The sequence below is a fragment of the Phalacrocorax carbo genome, chromosome 6, assembly GCF_963921805.1.
Source record: "Phalacrocorax carbo chromosome 6, bPhaCar2.1, whole genome shotgun sequence".
Classification (NCBI taxonomy): Eukaryota; Metazoa; Chordata; class Aves; order Suliformes; family Phalacrocoracidae; genus Phalacrocorax; species Phalacrocorax carbo.
Genome location: NC_087518.1, coordinates 11,463,573 through 11,485,634, shown reverse-complemented (window position 1 = coordinate 11,485,634; position 22,062 = coordinate 11,463,573). Strand labels below are relative to the sequence as shown.

Sequence of the window (22,062 nt, the reverse complement as noted above, 5' to 3'; positions counted from 1 at the left end):
CCAAGGTGCCCATCGCCTCCTGTGTTTGACCGCCCTACTGTGAAAATGTTCCCCCAACACCATGGGAGAATGTGTCTGTGGTACCTTGTCCTGTCCCCATGTGTCCACAAGAAGAGTCTGGCTCCATCTCCTCTGCACCTTCCCCCGAGGCAGCTGTGGGGAGCCACAAACTCTCTTCTCCTGGAGGCTTGAGTAAGCCCATCCATCCTTGGCCTCCTCTTCTCTGTGCCATGTGCCTGCACAGGGGTCACCAGGGCCACAAGTGTGTCCCACACCGGGGAGGCCAGAGCTGGCTGAAGCTCTCCAGATGTCCAAGAGGACCCCAGGCTGCCCTGACACTGGCACAGCGCAGGAGGCACTGTCACTGCTTGTCTACCAGAGCACGCCATTGGACTGCGGGGCCATATGAGTTTTAGGGGGGTTTTTTTGTCCACGTAGTTGCAGGAATTTTGTGAATTTCAGGAGGTTCCTGCTGGCCCATGTCAGCCCACAAGCCAACAGCCTGCCTGTGATGTGCTGTGGCTCACCAGCCCCAGGGGATGTGTGGCTGGGCAGAAGGGGAGGGACCCCCACCCCACCTCCTCCCTCCCTGTGGGCTGTCCCCCCCTTCGTGTGCCAGCCTGCACAGCCAGAGGCTCAGGGCGAGCTCCCCAGCCTCCCTTCCCTGCCGCTGCTTGGGTGCCCACCTGGCCCCTCACCCCACCCCATGCAGCTGTGCCATGGCTGGTGCCCACACAGGGCCCTCCAACAACCTCCATGCAAACCCTCTCATCTTCATCAGCAGTGCCCAGAGGAGCCCGTCCCAGTCCCCCCCCACAGCACAGGGCTCTGAGCTTGTCTGGTTTGAATTATATTTTTCAATAAGGTTTTGTGAAACACTGTATCAAACTTTGTACTAAAATACAGATATATTACAGCTACTGTATTCCTTTCTCCACTGATGTTTCTTCCTTTGTTTTTTCTAATTCAGCTGGCAACAGCGCTCACAAGCTGGCAAGACCCGGGTGCTGCCAGGGCCGGGCACAGGGGCTCCTGCCGGCCCCGATCCAGGGACGTGGGCACTGCCGGGCTTGTGGCTGGCGGAAGCCGTAGGCAGAGGAGTGCCAGCACCCACGCCATCCCAGGTGACTTCGGCTCCCAGCCGGTGTTTTGGCATGGCTCCGTCCCTCACTGCTGCCCCACAGGGTCTCAGGGCATGACTTACCGGCTCCTGCCAGCCCCGGCTGCCCCAGCTCGCCAGGCTGGGCGGTGGTTCCTGCAGAGCTCTTCATTGCCGCTTCCCGGCAGCCTCCCCACGCCGCAGCCTGGCCCTGTTGGCAGCAGCTCCTCTGCCTGGCACTGCCCTTCCCAGGGCCCCACTCTGCTCCTGGCACCCAGCTCAGCCCCACTCCCAGAGCTTGCCCAGCACCCAGGTCCCGCTCTGCCAGGGCCCCCACGAGCCCCTTGGCCTGTCGCTCCCTGGAGAGCTGGGGGCCCTGTAAACAGCCCCCAGCTACTCGCACTGAGACACGGCCAGTGCTGAGGACTTTATTGCATTGCAAGGCCTGCGATGACCTGAGCCCCCACGGCCAGGACCCAGGGAAGCCCACATGCACCGGTCTGGCCAGCAGAGTTGCAGCTGGGCCATGGCCGCCCGTGCCGGGGAGGGTGCCGGGGGTGTCGGTGCCAGCTCCTGGGTGCTATGTGCGTGCGATTGAGGCTGGGTCGTGGTCGGAGGCTGCCGGGCTCAGCACCGCCCTGGGAGCTGCCACTGGCTCCCGCCAGGCTGTCGCCACATGCCAGCAAGGTCCAGCCAGGGGACACAGCTTGGATGCTGGGGTGGGTGCAGGAGTGTCCAGGCCTGCCCCCAGCCACACCACGTGGCAGGGAGAGCCTTGCTGTTACCAGTGGAGATAAAGCACCGTATGGGGATGGGGAGGGAAAGGCATTTGGCAACAGCCCTCAGCCAGCTCTGGGAGGAGGCTGGTGGGGGGGGTCCTCCTGTGCCCGCCCAGGGGGTGTTTGCATGTTCAGCTGCTCCCACTTACCAGGGCTTACATTCAGCGGAGGCGGCGCGAGTCGTGTGTCCCAGCAGCCAGCGGCAGTGAGGCCCCTGCGGTCCCCGCGCTGGGGGGGAGCAAGCAGCAGCCTGCGGCCCTGGCCTTGCGCCAGGAAACACCATGTCCTGAGGCCAGGCTCCCAGGACAGGGGGAGATGGGGGCTCAAGTCACTTTACCCTGTATAGAGAATATGAATTTACACGTAAAAGTAGGGGTTGGGCCCCGTCCTGGCCACCGGGTCCCCCAGTTGTGGAGACGATCTCGGAGCTGTACAAAATGGGAGCGGGGAGGAGGCTGGGGCCTGGAGCAGCCGGCGCGGGGCATCACTGGGTGTGCGTTTGGGTGGGAGGCAGCGGGTCAGGAGTCCTGGGGATGTAGAAATCTGTTAAAAACTCTGAGACTGTTTTTTCCTCGAAACAAAACCACAGTTGGATGCTGTTCTCGAACGAAGCAAGTTTGGGGCATCCTCCCTGGGTGGTGGCCCACGGGCAGCGGGGGGTGTGGAGCTGGCAGGGCACATGGGATGGCGGTGCCGGCGTGGACATGGAGGTGGCTGTGGATGCAGCAGGCGGCCGGCGTGTCCCCGGTGCGGGCAGAAGGGCCCGGGGCGGCGTGGGACGATGCGTGGCCGCTGGCAGCAGATGAAGGGCAGGACAGGGAGGGAGCACCCAGGCTGCCGGCCGCGGAGAGAGGGTCCTGCTGCAGGCACTTGGCCTTATATCCTCTGTAGGGAGAGCACAGTGGGTCGGCAGGCCTGGCTCCGCCATCGTGCCGCCAGCACATGCCATGCGCATGCCTGTCCCTATCCCAGCTGCCTCCCTTCCCCCCTGCCCCCAGCCCCGCTGCCCCACACAGCCAGGGTCCCCTCACTGCCCGTCCCATGTGGGGCCACCCAGCAGGGTCACACCCAGACACACCGCATGGTCAGGGCTAGGGGGTGGGACAGCGACACTCAGGACTTACCGCTGTGCCGACAAAATCTGTGGAAACAGAAAAGAGAGCATCAGGCAGGGCAGGGGCTTGGCAGCCTGCTCCCAACCTGCCCGGCCTGCCTTGCTTTGCAGGTGACAGTTAAGCCCGTGGGACCCTTGCCTGGCTGCAGGCTGCCAGAGGGGCTGAGTCCCCAGGCTATTCCCACCCAGGATCCTCCCCAGGACCGTGGCACGGGGCCCCCGGACCCCCGGCAGCACGGCACTCACCTTTGCTCTCTGTCTTGAGCTCCTCGTGCAGCAGGTCATTCTGCCGGTTGCCGAGGACAAAGGCCAGGAAGGAAAGGATGAGGGCGTTGAGGATTCCGATGATGGCCAGGATATAAGCCCAGCGCACGGAGCAGTCACCCAGGGAGTACTTCCCTGTCTTTTCCCCACACATGTCCCGTATGGTCTCTGCATCCCAGCCATCAGGAAAGATCATGCAGCCCAACACCAGGCAGAGCGCTGCAGGAGGGGAGAAGAGGCAGGGGCATCAGAGGGGACACAGGGGTGGCAGTGCTGGGTGCTGAACTCCCCGGTCAGTGCCTGAGAGCAGCCTGTGCCCCAACTGGGAGCCCACCATGCCCCACAACAAGCAGGTAGCACAGCGGGTGACAGCCACCACTGCCCTGGCAGCCCCAGAGGCTGTGTTTGCATGTGGTTGCCCCAAACCTGGCCCACGCACAAATGGGGACATCAGGGGCTCGGTTTCTTCACGCATGAGCCACAGGACCAGTGGTTCCCCACAGGCTTTCCTCAACGCCACAGGCTCCCTGCCCGTGGGCAGGAGCTACCAGCATGCTGCAGGCAGGGATGCTGCCTGCCAAGAGGGTCATCATCCCTGGAAGCACCCACATCTAACCACCTCGCAGCCCTGCAAGCACCATGCCCGGGGTGGGGACTCACTTGCTCAGCGTGCCTCCATCCCGTGCACCCTTTGCTGAGCAGGGAGACGTCAGGGAGCACCAGGATGAACGGGAAGGGAAATGCTGAGACAAAGACTGTGACTGTCAACGTCAGGAGGCAACGGTTTTTCTAACTACAGCCAGTGCAAAAGCTCCTCATCCCACATCAGCTGGTAAGGCTAAAAGTATTAATGACATTGTAGAGAAGCTGGGGTATGCTGTGAGTATTTTTGTCCCAGGTTAGGCAAGACCTGAGAGGCTTCTGCCCACGTAAGCAACAAGTACCTCCCAACCCTGCTGGGCATGAGTGCTGCTGTGGCAGCAACTCCTGGCTAGCTCTTGGGGTGCTGACCTGCGCTTTTAGCTGCTCTTGGTGGGGAAGGGAAGTCCCAGGAATGGGGGCAAGTGAGCACAGGGCATCGCACCAGGACTTGGCATGGCCCTGGCATCCTGATGAGCTGCACCGACCACTCTCGTGGGAAAGGGCAGGGATGCCAAGGTGAGTCGCTGTCAGCAGCCCATACAGTGGCACATAATACCGCCCACCAGCTGCTGCCTGGCCTCTGCCTGCCTTCTCCATCCACACTACAAACCTGCTTGGAAAAAGCATCTCAGCAGACAGAGGCAAGCTCTGCAAGCTGATTTACCACCGTACACAGCCCCCGTGCCACCCCGGCACGGCACAGCTGCAGAGCACAGTGCACGTGTGAGGAACCAGCAAGCCAGCATCTCCCAGCACACCATCACCAGGGACTCCCAGCCAAGCATGGCCACATCTGGGGGAACTCCCTGTCCACTGGGACCAGACCAACCCAAAACCATCCCCTCTGGAAGGAAACATAATCAGCACTGACACCATACACTGCACGGTAATTGGGGAGCAGCAACCTGGCCTGCCTGCTAACCTGGGCACCGTCAAGCTAGATGCCATTTAGTTCAGCTGAGTGACTGAATCAAAAGCGAGGAGGGACGACAGGCCTGTGCCGGGGACTCTCCGTGGGGCAGCAGAGATGCCGAGAGGATTTTAAGACCCCACTAAGTTCCTGGTGCAGTGAAACTGCAAAAAATGCTAAGGTGCTCTGTGGCCACCCCTGGCAAGGGTGGGGTTTTGCCCCCACGGCGCTGGTCAGGCTGACATGACCCAGTGTGGAAATGGGCACTGCTACAATGGCTCTGCTGAAATTGGTGAGGAGGAAAAAAGCACAGTGAGGCCAGAGGAAAGCACGGTGAGCAGCAAGGCCAGCACTCCAGCTGCCTGGGTGGGCAGCAGCCCTCGGCAACAGCTCCTCTCAGCCCAGAAGAGAACAGGGCTGTAAGGGAAGGCAAATTTAAGTTAAAAAAAAAAAAATCAGGTGCCAATTTCACCTGCATCAGCAGGGATTCAGGCTGGCTCCCAGCTTTTGTGCATGGCCCTCGGTCAGTCCTTTGCAGGAGCAGAACAGCAACCCCTGTCTCTTTCCCTGGACTCTGTGAGCATCAGTATTTCCTCTGCATTTCTGAGCATTTATTTGGGCTCCAGGTGGATCCGGCTGCCTGGGTGAAGCAGGAGCTTGCTGAGAGCTTGCTGCTCTGCAAACACCACAGGCTGCAATGGTGAGGGTCCTCCAAGGACACTGGCAGGTCCCAAACATGGCAGGATGGGGCAGTGATGCAGGAGGCAGTTGATTAATATGCTGGAGGGCTATGGCACTCATGGAGGACACGAGAGACACAGTTTAAGGCAAAAGTTATGGGAAAAACACAGAGCACGTGAGCTACCAGTGCAGCAGGTTGTCACAACACAGCCACGGCAGACAGGCAGCAATGACTGCTGCCAGGACCACCGGTGCTGGCTCTAGCTGGTATCTGCCTGCCCTGGCTCCTCCTCTCCCCAGGTGCACGCTCTGTGCTGGCAGTGGGGCAAGGGGACCCTGTGCCCTGGCCCACAGAACAGCCCGAGGAGCTCTGCCCAAGATCTCACAGCCCCTGTTTGCCCCAGAGAATTAAACCACAAATTTACTACCAGGGCAAAGGGTTGCTCCCAAGCCACCATGCACACTCAAACACCTCTGCCTGAGGGCGACCAGCCTGTTCCCACGAGCCCCTCACTGCTGTGCAGATCCCCGGGAAGCGGCCATGGTGGGGACATGCCACCGAAGGCAGGTCCCCTCCCAGCAAAGAGCAGAGCAGTGCTCTCCTCTTCCCATCTGTCCTACGTGTTCCCAGAAGTAAGCCGAGTCCTCTGCTCTGTCACAATCAATTCCCTTTTCTGCAAGTCCCCAGGCCAACCCGTGTCCTGGAAACACCTTCCCATGCCCGCAGCAAGGAGCGACATTGAAGCGCAGAGCAAGAACAAGGAGGCGATCCCCACAGGATCAACAGGCCTCAGCACTGCCCTTTTCAACAACCCCTCACAGCAGGTCCAAGGGGCACAAGGCCGGGGCTCGGCCTGCCCATCCCTCTGCCCACAGCACCCTTCTGCCAGCACCTGTCTCCAAACACCCTGAGGTCCCTTGTGGACCTGCAGAAAAATGTTGGATTTTGTTTAAAACAGCCTATTTCTACACCTTGAAACCACATGAAAAACACCAAGTGATGACTCCTACAACAGACTATTAAAAAGCAAAAAAATCATGCATATAATCTGTTTTGGTTTTAATTCCTGTTCTTCTGAGGGTGTGGTGCCAGTCCCCACTGCTGGTGCACCGAGGACAGCCAGCCGCTTCGTCAAGCCCCGCAGCTGCCATCCTTCCCTCCCAGGCTCCAACTTCCTCTTCCAGAGTTTTCCCAGTTGGACAGATGGATTTGGGACTGGGCATTTTGGTCATCACCGGGGCAGGGTGTATGCAGAGGGAGGACAAACTGGCTGCAGTTTTCACAACAGCCTGCAGGATCCTGCTGGGGCTGGGGCTGGAGCTCTGGCCCAAGGGAAACCAGCATTTTTTGGCTTGGTTTTGCAGCTGGTTCATGGCTTCCCACTCCTTGGTGGCGCCTTGCCAGGGTCCCCTAGAAATGAAATGGCCATCTCAAGGGCTTTTGATATCCTTGCAAAAGAAATTAGTTGAAGGGAGATCAATGTTATCACTCAGGCTGCAGCACTGGAGCAAGATTTTAGCAGGGAGAGATGAGGCAGCTCCTCCTGGCAGGGTAACATCCCCTGGTAGAAGATGAATTTGCTAATTTGGACTGTCTGAGTAACCTGTGTGTTCATCAAGTACAAGGGTTATCCTGGTGCTGCCCCAGTCCTGTGCAGTTGCACCTGCAGGATTCAAATGTGATTTTTAATCACTTTTGCTGTCTAGTTAAGTTTGCAGCTCTGGGTGAAGACTGGCTTTTACTGCTCTCACCTGCCATGGGTGGAAGGGGTTAAGGACATGCCCTGCAGCTGAGCGACATGGCCTTCCCCCTGAGCACTGGCCCAGAGGGCATCACTCAAGGGACTGAAAACTAGAAAATGTGGGGGTAACTGGGGGAAAACCAGCAACTGCTAGGTCCTAAAGGGGCTTGTTACACCTGGCTTGGGGACAGCAAGGTGTTTGGCCCCATGGGCAGTGGCTCGCCTTCCCTTGGGTTCAGCAAGCTGGCTGGCCCCTGCCCTCGTGCACATCACTCTCACCTTCACTGCAGTCAGGCCTCTCTGCCAGCATTTCGGTGACACACCCCACCCCAGCCCCCAGCCCCTCACATCTACCTGTGCTGAAGGGGAGGAACCTGTCGGTGCCGTATCCTCCCCTGTGCCCACAGCCGCTCGCCATGATGCTGATGGCACATCAGGGGTCCCCACTGGGGATCTCTGACATGGTGCCCCCGGGCACTGCACACCAGCCCCTGAGCAAAAGGCTGAGGTACTTAATGCCTTAAGTACTCAATGCTTTCTTAGCCTCAGTCTTTAATACTAAGACTAGTTGTTCTCCAGGTACCCAGCCCCCTGAGCTGCAAGACAAGGACAGGGAGCAGAATGAAGCCCCCATAATCTCAGGGGAAATGGTTAGTGGCCAGTACACCACTTAGACACACACAAGACTATGGGTCTGGATGGGATCCACCCAAGGGGACTGAGGGAGCTGGCAGAAGCGCTCACCAAGCCACTTTCCATCCTTTATCATGAGTCCTGGCTAACTGGGGAGCTCCCAGTTGACTGGAGGTTAGCAAATGTGATGCACATCTACAAGAAGGGCCAGAAGGAGGATCTGGGGAACTACAGGCCTGTCAGCCGGACCTCAGTGCCAGGGAAGATTATGGAGCAGATCATCTTGAGTGCCACCACACAGCACAATGAGGACTACCAGGGGATCAGGCCCAATTAGCATGGGTTTGTGAAAGGCAGGTCCTGCTGACCAACCTGATCTCCTCCTGTGACCAGGTAACCCACCTAGTGGATGAGGGAAAGGCTGGGGATGTTGTCTACCTGGAATTTAGTAAAGCTTTTGACACCGTTTCCCACAGCATCCTCCTAGAGAAGCTGGCAGCTCATGGCTTGGACGGGTATATTCTTTGTTGGGTAAAAAACTGGCTGGATGGCCAAGCCCAGAGAGTTGCGGTGAATAGAGCTAAATCCAGTTGGCAGCTGGTCATGAACAGGGTTCTCCAGGGCTCAGTTTTGGGGCCAGTTCTGTTTTATATCTTTATCAATGATCTGGATGAGGGGATCGAGTGCACCCTCAGTCAGTTTGTGGATGACACCAAATTGGGCAGGAGTGTTGATCTGCTCGAGGGTAGGAAGGCTCTGCAGAGGGACCTGGACAGGCTGGATCGATGGGCCGAGGTCAACTGTATAAGGTTTAACAAGGCCAAGTGCCAGGTCCTGCACTTGGGCCACAACAACCCCATGCAACGCTACAGGCTTGGGGAGGAGTGGCTGGAGAGCTGCCCAGCAGAGAAGGACCTGGGGGTGTTGGTTGGCAGCTGGCTGAACATGAGCCAGCAGTGTGCCCAGGTGGCCAAGAAGGCCAACAGCATCCTGGCTTGTATCAGGAATAGAGCGGCCATCAGGAGTAGGGAAGTGATCGTGCCCCTGTACTTGGCACTGGTGAGGCCCCACCTCGAGTACTGTGTTCAGTTTTGGGCCCCTCACTACAAGAGGGACATGGAGGTGCTGGAGCGTGTCCAGAGAAGGGCAACGAAGCTGGTGAAGGGTCTAGAGAACAAGTCTTCTGAGGAGTGGCTGAGGGAGCTGGGGTTGTTTAGTCTGGAGAAAAGGAGGCTGAGGGGAGACCTTATCGCTCTTTACAACTACCTGAAAGGAGGTTGTAGTGAGGTGGGTGTTGGTCTCTTCTCCCAAGTTACAGGACATGGGTGAAATGGCCTGAAGCTGCATCAGGGGAGGTTTAGATTGGATATTAGGAGAAATTTCTTTACTGAAAGGGTTGTCAAGCACTGGAACAGGCTGCCCAGGGAAGTGGTTGAGTCACCATCCCTGGAGGTATTTAAAAGATGTGTAGCCATGGTGTTTAGGAACATGGTTTAGTGGTGGACTTGATGATCTTAAAGGTCTTTTCCAACCTAAACAATTCTATGGTTCTATTATTCTCTAATCCCCAGGGAAACAGAGTCTATGAGGTGCCTTTGGGGTCTGCAGTGACTTCTTCTCACTAGGAAGCCTCCTGAGAGCTGAGCACCAAAAGGAAAGGGAACAAACACAGCCCCTCCCTTGCCCAAAATAGAAATCCCTCAAAAATAAATGAAAACTAAAGGCAGCATGCTCAGGACAGCAAGCACCAGCCTTTTACACAGACAGGAGCTCCCTTACGGCATTTTGCTCCACAGGCTGTTTCTGAGCCAAAAAATCAGCAGGATTCAGAATAGTTACAAGTTTATATGAATCAGAACTGACAGTTACTTTATCTGGAACAATAGTTAAGGGATGTAAGCTCCAGGACATGAGCAGCTCCAGAATGCTTGGCTCAGCCCCTCCCTGCAGGTCCCTAGCCACATTAACAGCTACTATGGGAGGGTTACGCTGCCTTCCAAACCCCAGTGCTGGCTGCTGCAGAGCACAAGGCACTGGACAGATGCGAGGTCAGTGCTGCGTTGCTGTGCCCATCCCCACTGCAGGGCAGGGGTGGCAGGGGAAGGAGAGGGGAAATCTTCAGGAAAGCTTTTCTTGGGGCCAGAACCTGGTAATTCAGCAAATGCAAAGTTTTCTTGCAGTGATGTTGTCTTTTTTACTGCAGAGTCAGCAGGTGGAAGCAGTTCACCTGGAAGATCATATATTGGCCTTATTTCTCCCTTGGGCAGAGAAAGCGCTTGAGGCTACTTCATCCTCATTCCCAGCAGCTGTCCCAGTTACACTCACAGCTGGTTTGGAGCAGTGGTATCTGTCTCTCATTTTTTTCATTAAGAATTTCAGTGAATGACTTTTGTATCCATTAAAACAATTTCTTTGACACCTCAAACTCTCTCTGAGAGGAGCTGGCTCTCCAGCAAGTTGGGAAGATGAGCCTGTCCTAACGTGGCTCAGCAGAGCAACTGCATCGCTGCCAGTACCAGGGAGTGTTTTGGGGCTGCGGCATCCTCTCGGGCCAGACCCTGCTCTCCCTTATGGCTGCAGCCACCCACCACACCTTGCAGCTCAGTAATGCTCAGCCCAGCAGTTGGCCACGGGCTTCCTAACCGCTCCCTTCCACAGACATGCCAAAACGATGCCATGCAGCTGCACCGTGTGAGGGGTCCCAGCTCAGATGGTGGCAAATTCAGCTCAGGTGCAGAAGATGAAGATCAAAGCTCTGCCTCTGCTCCCTGGTTCATGCTCTGGTGGATGGGAAGGGCCCATCTGAGAGGTGAGTGTAGCTCTGAAGGGTGTCTCCCAAAGGAGAAAAGGGCTGAGATGGATAAGTATTATCACATTCTCCATCAGGCAAGGCACCTGGACACGGCATAAGTAATGCCAAAATACCACTGATAAAGACAAATCCCAGCCCCATGGGCAATGACATGGCCCTGGGTGGAAAAGCACCCAGTGTGCCACGCTTGTGCCTGGCCTAAGGGCGCTGGAAGGTCTCACCACGCTGACTGCCAGAATTGAAGCATGGGGAAATACCTTCAAATGTGGGCAGCCACTTCCTCTGTGCGAGAGGGACTGTGTGCCCAGCTGGCTGCCTGTTTTAGTAGACTGTAAGTACAAAACCAAAGCCACCCTGAAAACAGAGCCCTGGACCCACTCAGGGTGACCATCCTCACGGGAGGTATGTGAGTGTGGTGCCACACAGAGGTGGCTCGGGTCTCTTGCTCCAGCATTAGTGCCAGACATCAGGACAACTATGTTCAGAGCTCAGAGTTAACTCACAGGGTGACCACGTCTTATGTTACAGCAGAGAATTAGGGAATCAGAGGAAATCTCAGGCTCCTGGGCAGCCACCTCAGTGTGTGGTGGTGGCGGTGGTGTGTTCCTGCGCCTGGGTCTCCAGCAGGTGACTGTTGTGTGGTCGCTGGAACGCAGACAAAATCAGCCCAGCTGCCTTCATCTCACTCCTGTACCTGCCTTCCATGGAGGGTGGATGAGAGGGATTACCCATGCAGCCCATTTCTCTTCAAGTAAGCATCATCCCTTGGGACTTTCTGAAGGAGCTCCTCCACTAATTCTGAGGACTGGGGTGGCATCAGGATGCTGTCAGTCATACAGTTGTTGACATGCTCATGTTAAATGCCCATTTCTGGTTTTATAACAGACGGATTTAGCAAAATCTCCTGTTTTGCATTACAGGGATTTTGAACAGGGCAGATGGCTATGTTTCTATTTGCGATAAAGCAGAGTCTTTCCTCTTAATTAGATCCAGTTTCCTCCTAGGGGGGCAGTGGCTTTTGAGCTGGAGCTTTCTGAGAAGTTCTAATTAAACCCTTCCTTGATTGTTGTCCACTAATTAGACATTGATGATTTAAACTTTTTTTTTTCTGAAAGAGATACTGAATTCCTGATCATCCTCCTCCCCCACTGTCCTGCTCTTGACTTTTCTCCTCTGAAGAGCCCATTCGTGCCCTTGCTCAGCAGCCCTGTATTCTGCACTGGCCATCCCATAGGGACGGGGTGGACCCACCTCTGCCCTGTCTCTCTGCCTTTCACCTCATTTACCTGGTTTTCACCAGTGAACCCATGAAACTTTGAGCCTTGCTGTTGCTTCTGCTGGAGTGGTGCAAGTCCTCCTTCAGCTAAAACCTCACCAAGGCAGGAGGAATGCCTTTCCCTTCTCTGCCCCACCAAGCCCTCTGCTCTGGCACAACCCTCCAACATCCCAGACTGGTGAATCTCCAAAGCTTGCCATCACACTGCACCAGAGCCTACGTCGGGCCACATCCCAGCCCTACCCATGGGATTTGGCCCATGGCATCCTCTCCATGGGTCACGGCAGGTCCTTCCCCATGCGCAAGGTAACAGATCCACCTGTGGCTGCCTCTGACATGCCCAAGGAAGTTCAGGCCTGCCCAGCTCCCCCGATATGAGGTTCCTTCTTCCACACACCACACCACCACCTCTGTGCCCTGGCCCTCCCTGGTGGTGACACCAGCCTCTCCTGCAGGACAGAAGCTCTCTCTCGTGCTGCCTCAGGGCAGGGTGGACAGCCAGCCTCTGTTAATGCTGCCTTGGACTTTCCCTGACACAGAAAGGCTGTGTAGCCATGCTGCTCTGGGAGAGCTCTGAGCCAAGCCTGGGGCCAGCTGGGGCCAGGAGAGCCGGCCCGTGGCTGCAGCAAGCCGCGCACTCGGGGTTCACACAAGTGCGGTTGTGAGCCCCGCAAGTAGAGCTGCGAGGGGCAAAGTGTGAGCAGGGACATGCCCCAGGGCAGGGCAGAGGGGTACCTAGAGGTGACAGCAGCGGAGTGCTGCTGTGGCCACTCAAGCCTGAGCCAGGCCAGGACAAGTAGCACTGGGGAGGAAGGCCAGGGCTGCCTTCAGTGCAGTGCCCTCCGCCACACAGCTTCCTGCGCAGCAGCAGCACTGTCCAGGCGCTCCAAGCGCTTGATAAAGCTGCTGACAATTGGTAGGATTTGGGCTCTGAGCTTGCCTTAAACCAGTAAATCTTTGGGGTAGGGAAAATTAAAGATGAAGGAATTTCCTGATAAGCCAAGGCAGCTCCAGGTCTGGCTGTGGTCCTGATCCGGGTAAGGAGAGGTCAGGCTTTCCAGCCCAAGCCAGCTGCAAGGGAGAGAGCCAGGCTAGTTACAAGCCCTTGACATGGGAGGGGCTGATCCTCCCACATCAATGACTGGGGCCCTTCTCCCACAGGGGTGGACTGGGGTCCTTCCATTAGGAATATAGGGGGCTCTGGGTCCTTCTGGTGGAAGCTCTGGGTCTATTCCCACTTTGCATGTAGTGGGGAGTAATGCAATGTCTTTCTACATGTGGTAAAACTGGCAAGAGAAGGAAGCAAAGGGTCCCGCTACTGGAGGAAGCTCAGCATCTCTTCTCAGGGTCTTTCTCCCAAAAGGACTGACACTCTGTGAGGACAGCTTGGAGGACTGTGCACAAGGGGATACTTGGGGTCCGTAATAATATATGCATCAGGTCTCCTTCTAGGGAGACCGCTGGGTTATTTTACAGTGTCCCTTTGAGCAGTGACTCTATGAGGATGTTGGGGTGCATCTATGGTGGGGCTTCTTTTGTGGAGGGAGCTAAGAAGGATCTATAGACAGGGCCACTTTTGGGGGGAGTGACAGGACTTTAGCCTGTGGTCACTTCTGAAGAGACATCAAGGTAAGCATATGGTGTCCCTCTGTGGGAAGTGCTATACTTGGGGTCTCTTTATGCAGAGAGCTGGGGAAGGCCTGTCCTCACAACCCTTTCGTGATGCTGGAGGGAGGGGGCCTGGGCACAACATCTCTTTAAGGGGGAGCTGGAGGGTCTGTCTGTGCACAGGTGCTTCTACAGGGCTGAGCGGTCTGTGCATGGGTTCCTGCCAGTGAATGGGTCCCCCTAAGGTGGGTATATCCTAGGGGTGGGCTCGCTTAGGGATGCCCTTCGGTCTGGGTAGACAGGGAGACCAGTTCCCTGATGTGGGGTGCCCCGGGGGGTCTGAGTCCTCAGGGGGCTGGTCCCAGGTCCAGGGTGTCCTAGAGCATCCTTGCAGCTGGTATTTGGTGCTGTGGGGCAGTCCTTGCTGTAGGGTGTCCCAGAGCTGGTCCCTGACTGGGGTGTAGTGGGGTGCCCCAGGCTGGTCCCTAGCCCAGATTGTCCTGGGGTGCTCCAAGGCCAGTGCCTGACCCGGCTGTCCTAGGGTGCTCCAGGCTATCCAGGTGCCCCAGGGCTGGTGCATGTTCTGAGGTGGGTCCCTCATCCAGCTTCCCCGCTGTGTCTCAGGGAGTTCTGTGATTCCCTGGGGAGCCCTGGGTGCCAGTGTCCAGAACAGGTGCCCATTGCCAGCCCCCTGTCAGTGCTAGTGCCTGGCCTGGCTGACCCAGGAAGCTCTGGGGCGCCCTGGGGACAGTTCTTGTCTGCGGTGCCCCATGGCCCTGCAGTGCTTATATCCTGCCCAGCTTCCTTGAACCAATCTCAGTGTTCCCTGCACCCAACCTCTGCCCAGGGAGCACCGGGTGCCAGGGCCTAGAGCTGGCACCTCTTCCTGGTGCTCCGCCAGGGCTAGTGCCTTGCCTGACTGTCCCAGGAAGCCCTGGAGTGTCCTGGGTGCCAGTGCCCATTCCTGGTGCTCTGCCAGTGCTAGTGCCTGGCCTGGGTGTCCCAGGAAGCCCCGGGGCTGGTTTCTGGAACCATGGCCTTGCAGTGCTTGGACCCAGTCCAGCTTACTTGAGCAAGCTCTGTGTTTCCTGTGGCCAAGGGCCCTGCTACCAGTGCCTGGGGAGCCCTGGGTACCAGCACCCCGAGCTGGTGCCCATTCCTGGTACTCCATCAGCACTAGTGCCTGGACTGGGTGTCCCAGGTAGCCCTGGGATATCCTGGGGCCATTTCCTGGCCGGGACGTCCTATGGATCCACAGTACATGTCCCCAGCCCAGCTTTCTCGGGCAAGCCTGGCATTCCCTGCAGCCAGGGGCCCCGTTACCAGTGCCTGGGGCTCACCAGGCACCCACCACCTGCGCTTAGCACTGCTGTCCCGGCCAAACCCTGCGCCCCCCACGCCCCAAAGGCCGGGAGGAGGCCTGCCGGTGCCCGGTGGTGCCCGGTGTCGGTGGGTACCTGCCAGCAGCTGCATCCAGGCGCAGATCTTGTAGACGGTGGCGGTGTTGCAGAAGAAGAAGAGGGCGAAGCAGGTGATGCAGCCCAGCGTCAGGACCATGGAGAGCAGCACGAAGAAGGCCGCCGCCTGGAAGGCGCCCGAGGGGATGGTGCTGAAGTCGGTGAAGGAGCCGCGGCACGACAGCTCCCGGCCCGCCAGCCCGCTGCCCACGCAGTAGTGGAACAGCCCGAAGTAACCGGGCTTGGGGGTGTTGACGCTGTCGCCCACCCAGTAGGGCTGGATGAAAACCACCACGTTGATGATGGCGAAGCAGATGGTGAAGATGGCCCAGAGCACGCCGATGGCGCGGGAGTTCCGCACGTAGTTGTCATGGTAGAGCTTGGAGGCTTCCTGCGAGGGCAGCATCCTGCCGGTCGCAAACGGGGGGCGCCGCCACGGCGGGGAGCCCGCCCGGGGTGGGGGGGACCGCGGCCTAGGAGCGCCCAAGGGCTGCCGGCCCCTGCGCCACCCGCGCCGCCATCTTGGCTGCCGCCTCTGCGCCCCCCCGCCACTGCGGAGCCGAGCCCAGCCCGCCGCGCGCGCCCCGCGGGGATCGGGCCGCTTCGGCCGCCTTCGGCTCCGCCCGCCGAGGGCTCGGGCACCTTCGGCGACGCTCGGGACGGGCTCGGCGGGGTTCGGATCGCGCTCGGCAGACTTCGGGGAGGTTCGGGGAGGCTCGGGATGGTTCGGGCCTCCTCGGGGAGGTTCGGGCCGCCTCGGCAGGGTTCGGACCAGCCTCGGCAGGGTTCGGGCAGCCTCGGAGAGGTTCGGATCAGCCTCGGCAGGGTTGGGGCCGTCTCGGCAGGGTTCGGGCCGCCTTGGCAGGGTTGGGAGCGGGCAGGTGAAGCGGGGCCGAGGCGGCGGCGGGCCGCCTCCGGTACCCCGGGCCGCCCCGGTTCACGCCAGCAGACACACGCGTGGGCGCGTTCGGCCGGAGCCGGCCCGCGGGGAGGACACTCAACCTCCCGGGATCTCGGGGGAGCACTCCACGCGGCGGGCCGCGGGCTTCCCTGACGGCTCGGTAGGGCTGGAGCAAGTTACGGCCAGCGTGGGCCGCACCGGCACCGGGAGCAACAGGGCCCGGCCCTGTGCCCCTGGCCTGCCCCGGCGGCTCCGGGCCGGGGTACGGGGATGCCGGGTCCGGGCGCCGCAGGCTGCCAGCCTGAGGCGGGGGCATGGCGGTGAGTGCCTTGCAAAGGGTCCTGCCCCGCCCCGCAGCCTCACGCTGGCCCCGAAACTCCAGCAGAGACCCGACTGCCTCGGGCCCCCCTCCTCCCGAAGGCTCGGCTGGAGCTGCCGCAAACCCGGCCGTCACGGCACGGGTGTGAAGGGCAGCGGGGCTGGGGAGCAGCTGAGGGAGCTAGGGTTTAGTCTGGAGAACAGGCCGCTGAGGGGAGACCTTATCACTCTCTAAAACTACCTGAATGGAGGTTGTAGTGAGGTGGGGAGGTTGTTCTCCCAAGTTACTAGCAATAGGATGAGAGGAAATGGCCTTAAACTGTGTCAGGGGAGGTTTAGATTGGATATTAGGAAAAATTACTGAAAGAGTGTTCAGGCACTGGAACAGGCTGCCGAGAGAGGTGGTGGGAATCACCATCCCTGGAGGTGTTCAAAAAACACGTAGACGTGGCACTTCAGGGCATGGTTTAGGGGGCACAGTGGTGTTGGGTTGATGGTTGGACTTGATGATCTCAGAGGTCTTTTCCAACCTTAATGATTCTGTGATTATATGACACGCTCCAAAGGCCTCCTTCTCATCCAGGCCTTCTCAAGGTTTGCAGCTGATCTGCAAACTGGACATACGCAGATGAAAAATGGTTTTGTGTTCCCCTGCAAGAGCAAGGGAGTGGTCTGCCCTGTGCCCCCAGTGGTGTGACAGTGCTCTCCACTAACCCCGGTATGAACAGCATGAGCTGGCCTCATCCCTGCTCCCATCCTGGGCACAGCTGAGCTGCAGAGTGCCATGGCCAGACCACCTCAGCACTGCCCACAGACCTTTGCCCCATCTCCCTTCAGGGCTAAAATGAGGTTTATGCAAAGCCTCGGTGGCCCCCAGCTCGCTGCAGCTCCAGTAGAATCATAGAATGGTTTGTGTTGGAAGGGACCTTTAGAGGTTATCTAGTCCAACCCCCCCTGCAGCGAGCAGGGACATCTTGAACTAGATCAGGTTGCTCAGAGCCCCGTCCAACCTGACTTTGAATGTCTCTAGGGATGGGGCCTCCACAGCCTCTCTGGGCAACCTGTTCCAGTGTTTCACCACCCTCATATAAATTTTTTTCCTTATATCCAGCCTAAATCTACCCTCCTTTAGTTTGAAACCATTTGTTTGAAACCCCATGTCCTGTCACAACAGGCCTTGCTAAAGAGTTTGTCCCCATCCTTCCTATAGTCCCCCTTTAAGTACTAGAAGGCTGCAATAAGGTCCTCCTTCAGCCTCCTCCAGGCTGAACAACCCAACTCTCTCAGCCTGTCCTTGTAGGAGAGGTGCTCCAGCCCCCAGATCATTTTTGTGGCCTCCTCTGGACCCACTCCCAACAGTTACGTGTCCTTCTTGTGCTGAGGGCCTCCAGAGCTGGACACAGCACTCCAGGTGGGGTCTCACCAGAGTAGAGCAGAGGGGTAGAATCACCTCCCTCACCCTGCTGGCTGCACTGCTTTTGATGCAGCCCAGGATACAGTTGGCCTTTTGGGCTGCAAGTGCATATTGTTGGCTCATGTCCAGTTTTTTGTCCCCCAGTACCCCCAAGTCCTTCTCTGCAGAGCTGCTCTCAATCCCTTCATCCTCCAGCCTATATTGATACCCGTGTTGCCCCGACCCAGCTGCAGGACCCTGCACTTGGCCCGATTGAACGCCACGAGGCTCTCACAGGCCCGCCTCCCCACCCTGTCCCGGCCCCTCGAGACGGCATCCCGTCCTTCTGCCGTGCCACCTGCACCGCTCGGCTCGGTGTCACCTGCAAACCTGCTGAGGGTGGGCGCGATCCCGCCAAGTCTTTGACGGAAACGTTAAATACCCCCGGTCCCCGTGCGGACCCCGCTCCTCAACGGTCCCCACCCAGACACGGAGCCGTTGAGCCGCGCCCGGTACCGGGGAGCGCAGCCCGCCCGCGGGCCCGGGCCCAGCCCCCGCTCCTCCCGCGGCGGGCTCGCATCGGGGCCAGGGGGGTCCGCTCGGAGCGGGAGGGGAAGGCGGGCTGCAGGGCCGGGGTGTGCGGCATCGGCCGGGGCGTGCGACATCGGCCGGGGCGCACCTAGCGGCAGCGTGTCGCGTCCCGATGACGCCAGCGGTAGGCTCGAGCGGTGATTGGCCGGCCGGGCGGAAGCGACGGTGGCGGCGGGCGGAAGCGACGGGCGGGGCCATGGAGCGGCGGCGGTGAGCGGTGAGGGGATGGCGGCGGCGGCAGCCCGCGGCTGCCCCCCGGCGGGCTCCGGGGACCGCGCCCTGGCCGAGCTGCTGCTGGAGTTCTCACGGGCACAGTACCGCGCCAAGGACGGCGGCGGCGCCGCGAAGGTGAGGGGACTGGGGCGGCCGGGGGCGGCGCGGTGAGGACCGGGGCGGCGGGCGCTGACCGGTGGCTGACCCGTCCGCAGGTGGAGCGGATCGAGCGGCGGTGCCTGGAGCTCTTCAGCCGCGATTACCGTTACAGCGTGATCCCCAACGCGCACGGCGAGGTCTGCGCACATTACCCGCGGCACATCGTCCTCCTGGAGCGCGACACTGGCGCCGGCCGCGACCCGTAAGGCTACCGGGGTCCCCCGCCCTGGTTCCCCCTCCAGGTCCCCTCCCGGTTCTTCCGGTGTTCTGTCGGTCCTCCTCCGCGGCTGACAGCCGGCCTAGGCGGCTTCCCGTTTTGCCCCGGGGAGCTTCCGCGCCTGCCGGGAGCCGCTGTCGCTCCGGATCCCCCGGGGGCCGCCCCGCCAGCCCCCCCCTCCCGCCTGCACGGGGCTAATTATAACCGGCGGTGTCAGGCGCCGGGCACGCCTTTCCCGGGGCGCCCCTCGCTGCCTACCAAGGCCGCGCTGCCGGACTCCTGCGGGGCTCCTCCGAGTCTCTTGGGTTTCGGTGGCATGGTAGCTGCGAAGCCGAGGGGCGCGAAGGAAAGGGGGTGCCCCCGGCAGTGCCAGCTCCTCTGTCTGCTCTCCTCTGGCAGACCTGAGCACGGCGTGGGATCCTTATGATCACTGTGTTGCAGCTCACCTGGAGGCTCCCAGAGCTCGTGGCTGGGAGCGGGACTGTGATGCTCTCCCTGGATTGACGAAGTGTCTCTGGTCTTGCTAGAAGGCCTCTAATTAGAGAAACTTTAGTCTGGAAAGTGTCAGGGAAGGGGGTGAAGCACTGATAGGGGCTGGACAGACGAGACAATCTTGACAGAAATAGTCTGCCCCCACCATGGAGGGTGGGTCAGTGGGCACCAAGGTTTAGCGAGTTAACGGGAAATGCTTGCTTGCACTTTAGCTCAAGTCTAAGCCAACTCATGTCTGGACTTTGACCCACAAGCTCAGAATCGCCCTGGTCTCGCTTGTGGCTGAGTGTTAGCTGCTCCCTGCGGCTCTAACAACAGCCACTTGGTTTTTTATTTTCTCTTCCAACAAAACATAATGCAATTTCACAGTCTTAACTGTGTCTGTGCCAAGAGTAACGTGTTCAAAAGGACGGCGGTCACCATGTTCCCCTTGCGGCAGCGGCACAGCCAGCTGCTTTGCCTTAGGAAGGCAAACCGTCAGCAGCTGCGTGGGCACGTGGGCTGGGTGTCATAGGAAGGAGTCTCTGGAAAACAGCCACAACTGATTGTCAGGTGGGAGAATTTCTGCTTAACATTTAGATCAGGTTAGAAAGATTAAACCCCTTGCTGCAAAAAAAAGGGAAACTAAAGTCTGAAGCTGTAAATGTAAGTAAGAGTGGTTTTAGGGAAGAGAAACCGAATGCTTCTGCTTTTTCTGTTCGTGGAAGAGCAAAGGATGCTTAATTTTTCTGATGAGTGCTCAAAACATGTGTACTTACCCTCAGTGCCCTGTTTTCTTCCAAGACTTTTGCAAGGCAGCAGGAGCAATTGACATTTTAAATACGAATTCTTTCCAAGTCTTGATTTGCTGTTCCAGAGAGTTATGGAAACAGACTACCCTTCATCATCCCTCTCCTCCTGATTTTGGGGTGATAATCTCTGTAAAAGGCACTAAATAGTTTCAGGAAAATCCAGGTTTTAGTTGCATCATTGTACTCTGTGGAATACTTGTGAAATAGATGCTTGTCGTGGTTTAGCTCCAGTCAGCAACTGAGCACCAAGCAGCCGCTCGCTCATTCCCCCTCAGCGGGATGGGGGAGGGAATCGGAAGAGTAAAAGTGAGGAAACTCCTGGGTTGAGATGAAGACAGTTTAATACATAAAAGCAAAAGCTGCGCGCACAAGCAAGGCAAAAAAAGGAATTCATTCACTACTTCCCATGGGCAGGCAGGTGTTCAGCCATCTCCAGGAAAGCAGGGCTCCGTCACACAAAACAGTTACTTGGGAAGACAAACACAATCACTCCAAATGTCCCCACCCTTCCTTCGTCCCCCAGCTTTATATACTGAGCATGACGTCATATGGTATGGAATATCCCTGTGGTCAGTTTGGGTCAGCTGTGTCCCCTCCCAGCTTCTTGTGTATCCAGCAGAGCAGTGGGAGCTGAAAAAGTCCTTGACCAGTGTAAGCACCACTTAGCAACAATTAAAACATCTCTGCATTATCACTACTGTTTCCAGCACAAATCCAAAACATAGCCCCATACTAGCTACTACAAAGAAGATTAACTCTATCCCAGCTGAAACCAGGACAAGCCTGTTGCAATTCTTGTGTTACAGAACACAAGAACCTCTTCAAGTGAACGGGATGCTCTCTCTAGGACTGAGCATCTTTGGCTGCCTTTCATCTTTGTAGTGTTCTTGGTCAGCTGGTAAGAGCTCCTTGAACTGTACAGGAGACTTCACACCTCTGAGAATACCAAGGTCTGTTGGAAGCAATTCTCGCTTATGTGAACTTGGTGATGCCCCATCAGTTCTGCTGGTACAGCTGCTTCTGAAGCCGTGTGGGGAAACAGCAAAAAATGGATATTTTTAACCCAGGTCAGCTGCCTGATCCTGATCATTCTGCAGCTGGGCAGCTGGGGGAGGACAGGATGTTGCTTCATCAAACTTTGCTGACAATACTCTGAAATCTAGGCAGGTGCAGGAGGTAGTGGGAGGAATTTGGTGTGTTTTTTGGCTCTTGAGCAAGGTGGCTGTATTCCCCTTGGGCAGGTCCTGCTCATGGAGAGCCACAGGAAGTAGCAGAGCATGTCTCACAGCCAGGAGCAGCTTCCTCATGCTTGGAGAGCTCGGCATCCCCCTGGAAGGAGCAGGCAGATGCTGCAGGGAGTGGAAACGGAGGGATGCACTCAGTTCTCTACTCACTGTCTTAGAGTTACTCTGTCTGGGCTTAACGAAAATGTGCAGGTCTCGGGCAGGAGCCATGTCTTTGGTTTCACTTGCAGACGCTTGGCTTCGCTGTTATGTGTCTGTACTCCAAACGAATATGATTAGTTGTATGTAATTGAATGATGTGAGGAACACTCTGCTTCAGACCTGTATAAAATACACAGTTGCCAAAACAGTTGTTTGCTCTTATAGGAAATATTTCCCTTGTGTTTAAAAAGATGAATTCAGGTTTGGGGTGTGATTTGGTGGGGAGAGCTGAGGGGACTAATGCAGAAGTAAGGTTGCCCCGCAGCATCTTCTGGAAAACAAACTTCTGAAGGGGGAAAAAAAACACCACCCAAAAAACCCAAGCCACTAAAACCTACTTGAAAATCCCAAAAAATAAAAAGATAAGCTACACATCCATGTCATTCCTTCTGCCTCTTTCTCTACTTTGTCCCAAGCAGCCTTAGCGATGTTTTTTTACACTGCTGTTGGAGTGCTCTGGTTCTTGAACCTTTTTCAATAGATTTTACTCCTACCTATGCTGGATTTAACCACTTGGCCCTGAGG

The 22,062-nt window shown here is 57.6% G+C and overlaps 2 protein-coding genes across 4 annotated transcripts in view; one reads left to right on the top strand and one right to left on the bottom strand.

The window, feature by feature from the left end:
- Window positions 1-834: 834 nt before the first annotated feature.
- On the bottom strand, window positions 835-18,220 carry LHFPL4 (LHFPL tetraspan subfamily member 4). 2 transcript variants are annotated; one of them, XM_064453696.1, is made up of 4 exons: window positions 15,018-18,220; window positions 3,239-3,475; window positions 3,003-3,019; window positions 835-2,763 (listed from the first exon to the last, which is right to left on the bottom strand). In XM_064453696.1, exons 1-4 carry the CDS (start codon window positions 15,421-15,423, stop codon window positions 2,755-2,757), a joined length of 669 nt encoding a protein of 222 aa, XP_064309766.1. In that variant the 5' UTR covers window positions 15,424-18,220; the 3' UTR covers window positions 835-2,754. The 2 variants fall into 2 exon arrangements, with proteins under 2 accessions (XP_064309766.1, XP_064309767.1); XM_064453697.1 differs by having other exon boundaries at window positions 835-2,405.
- Window positions 18,221-18,381: 161 nt separating this feature from the next.
- Window positions 18,382-22,062, top strand: part of MTMR14 (myotubularin related protein 14) — a 34,178-nt gene continuing 30,497 nt past the window's right edge. For both annotated transcript variants that reach the window (XM_064453677.1, XM_064453676.1), the window contains exons 1-2: window positions 18,382-18,568; window positions 18,649-18,794. In XM_064453677.1, coding sequence (XP_064309747.1) covers window positions 18,446-18,568; window positions 18,649-18,794 — 269 coding nt within the window. In that variant the 5' untranslated portion in view covers window positions 18,382-18,445. The remainder of the gene's footprint in view (window positions 18,569-18,648; window positions 18,795-22,062) is intronic.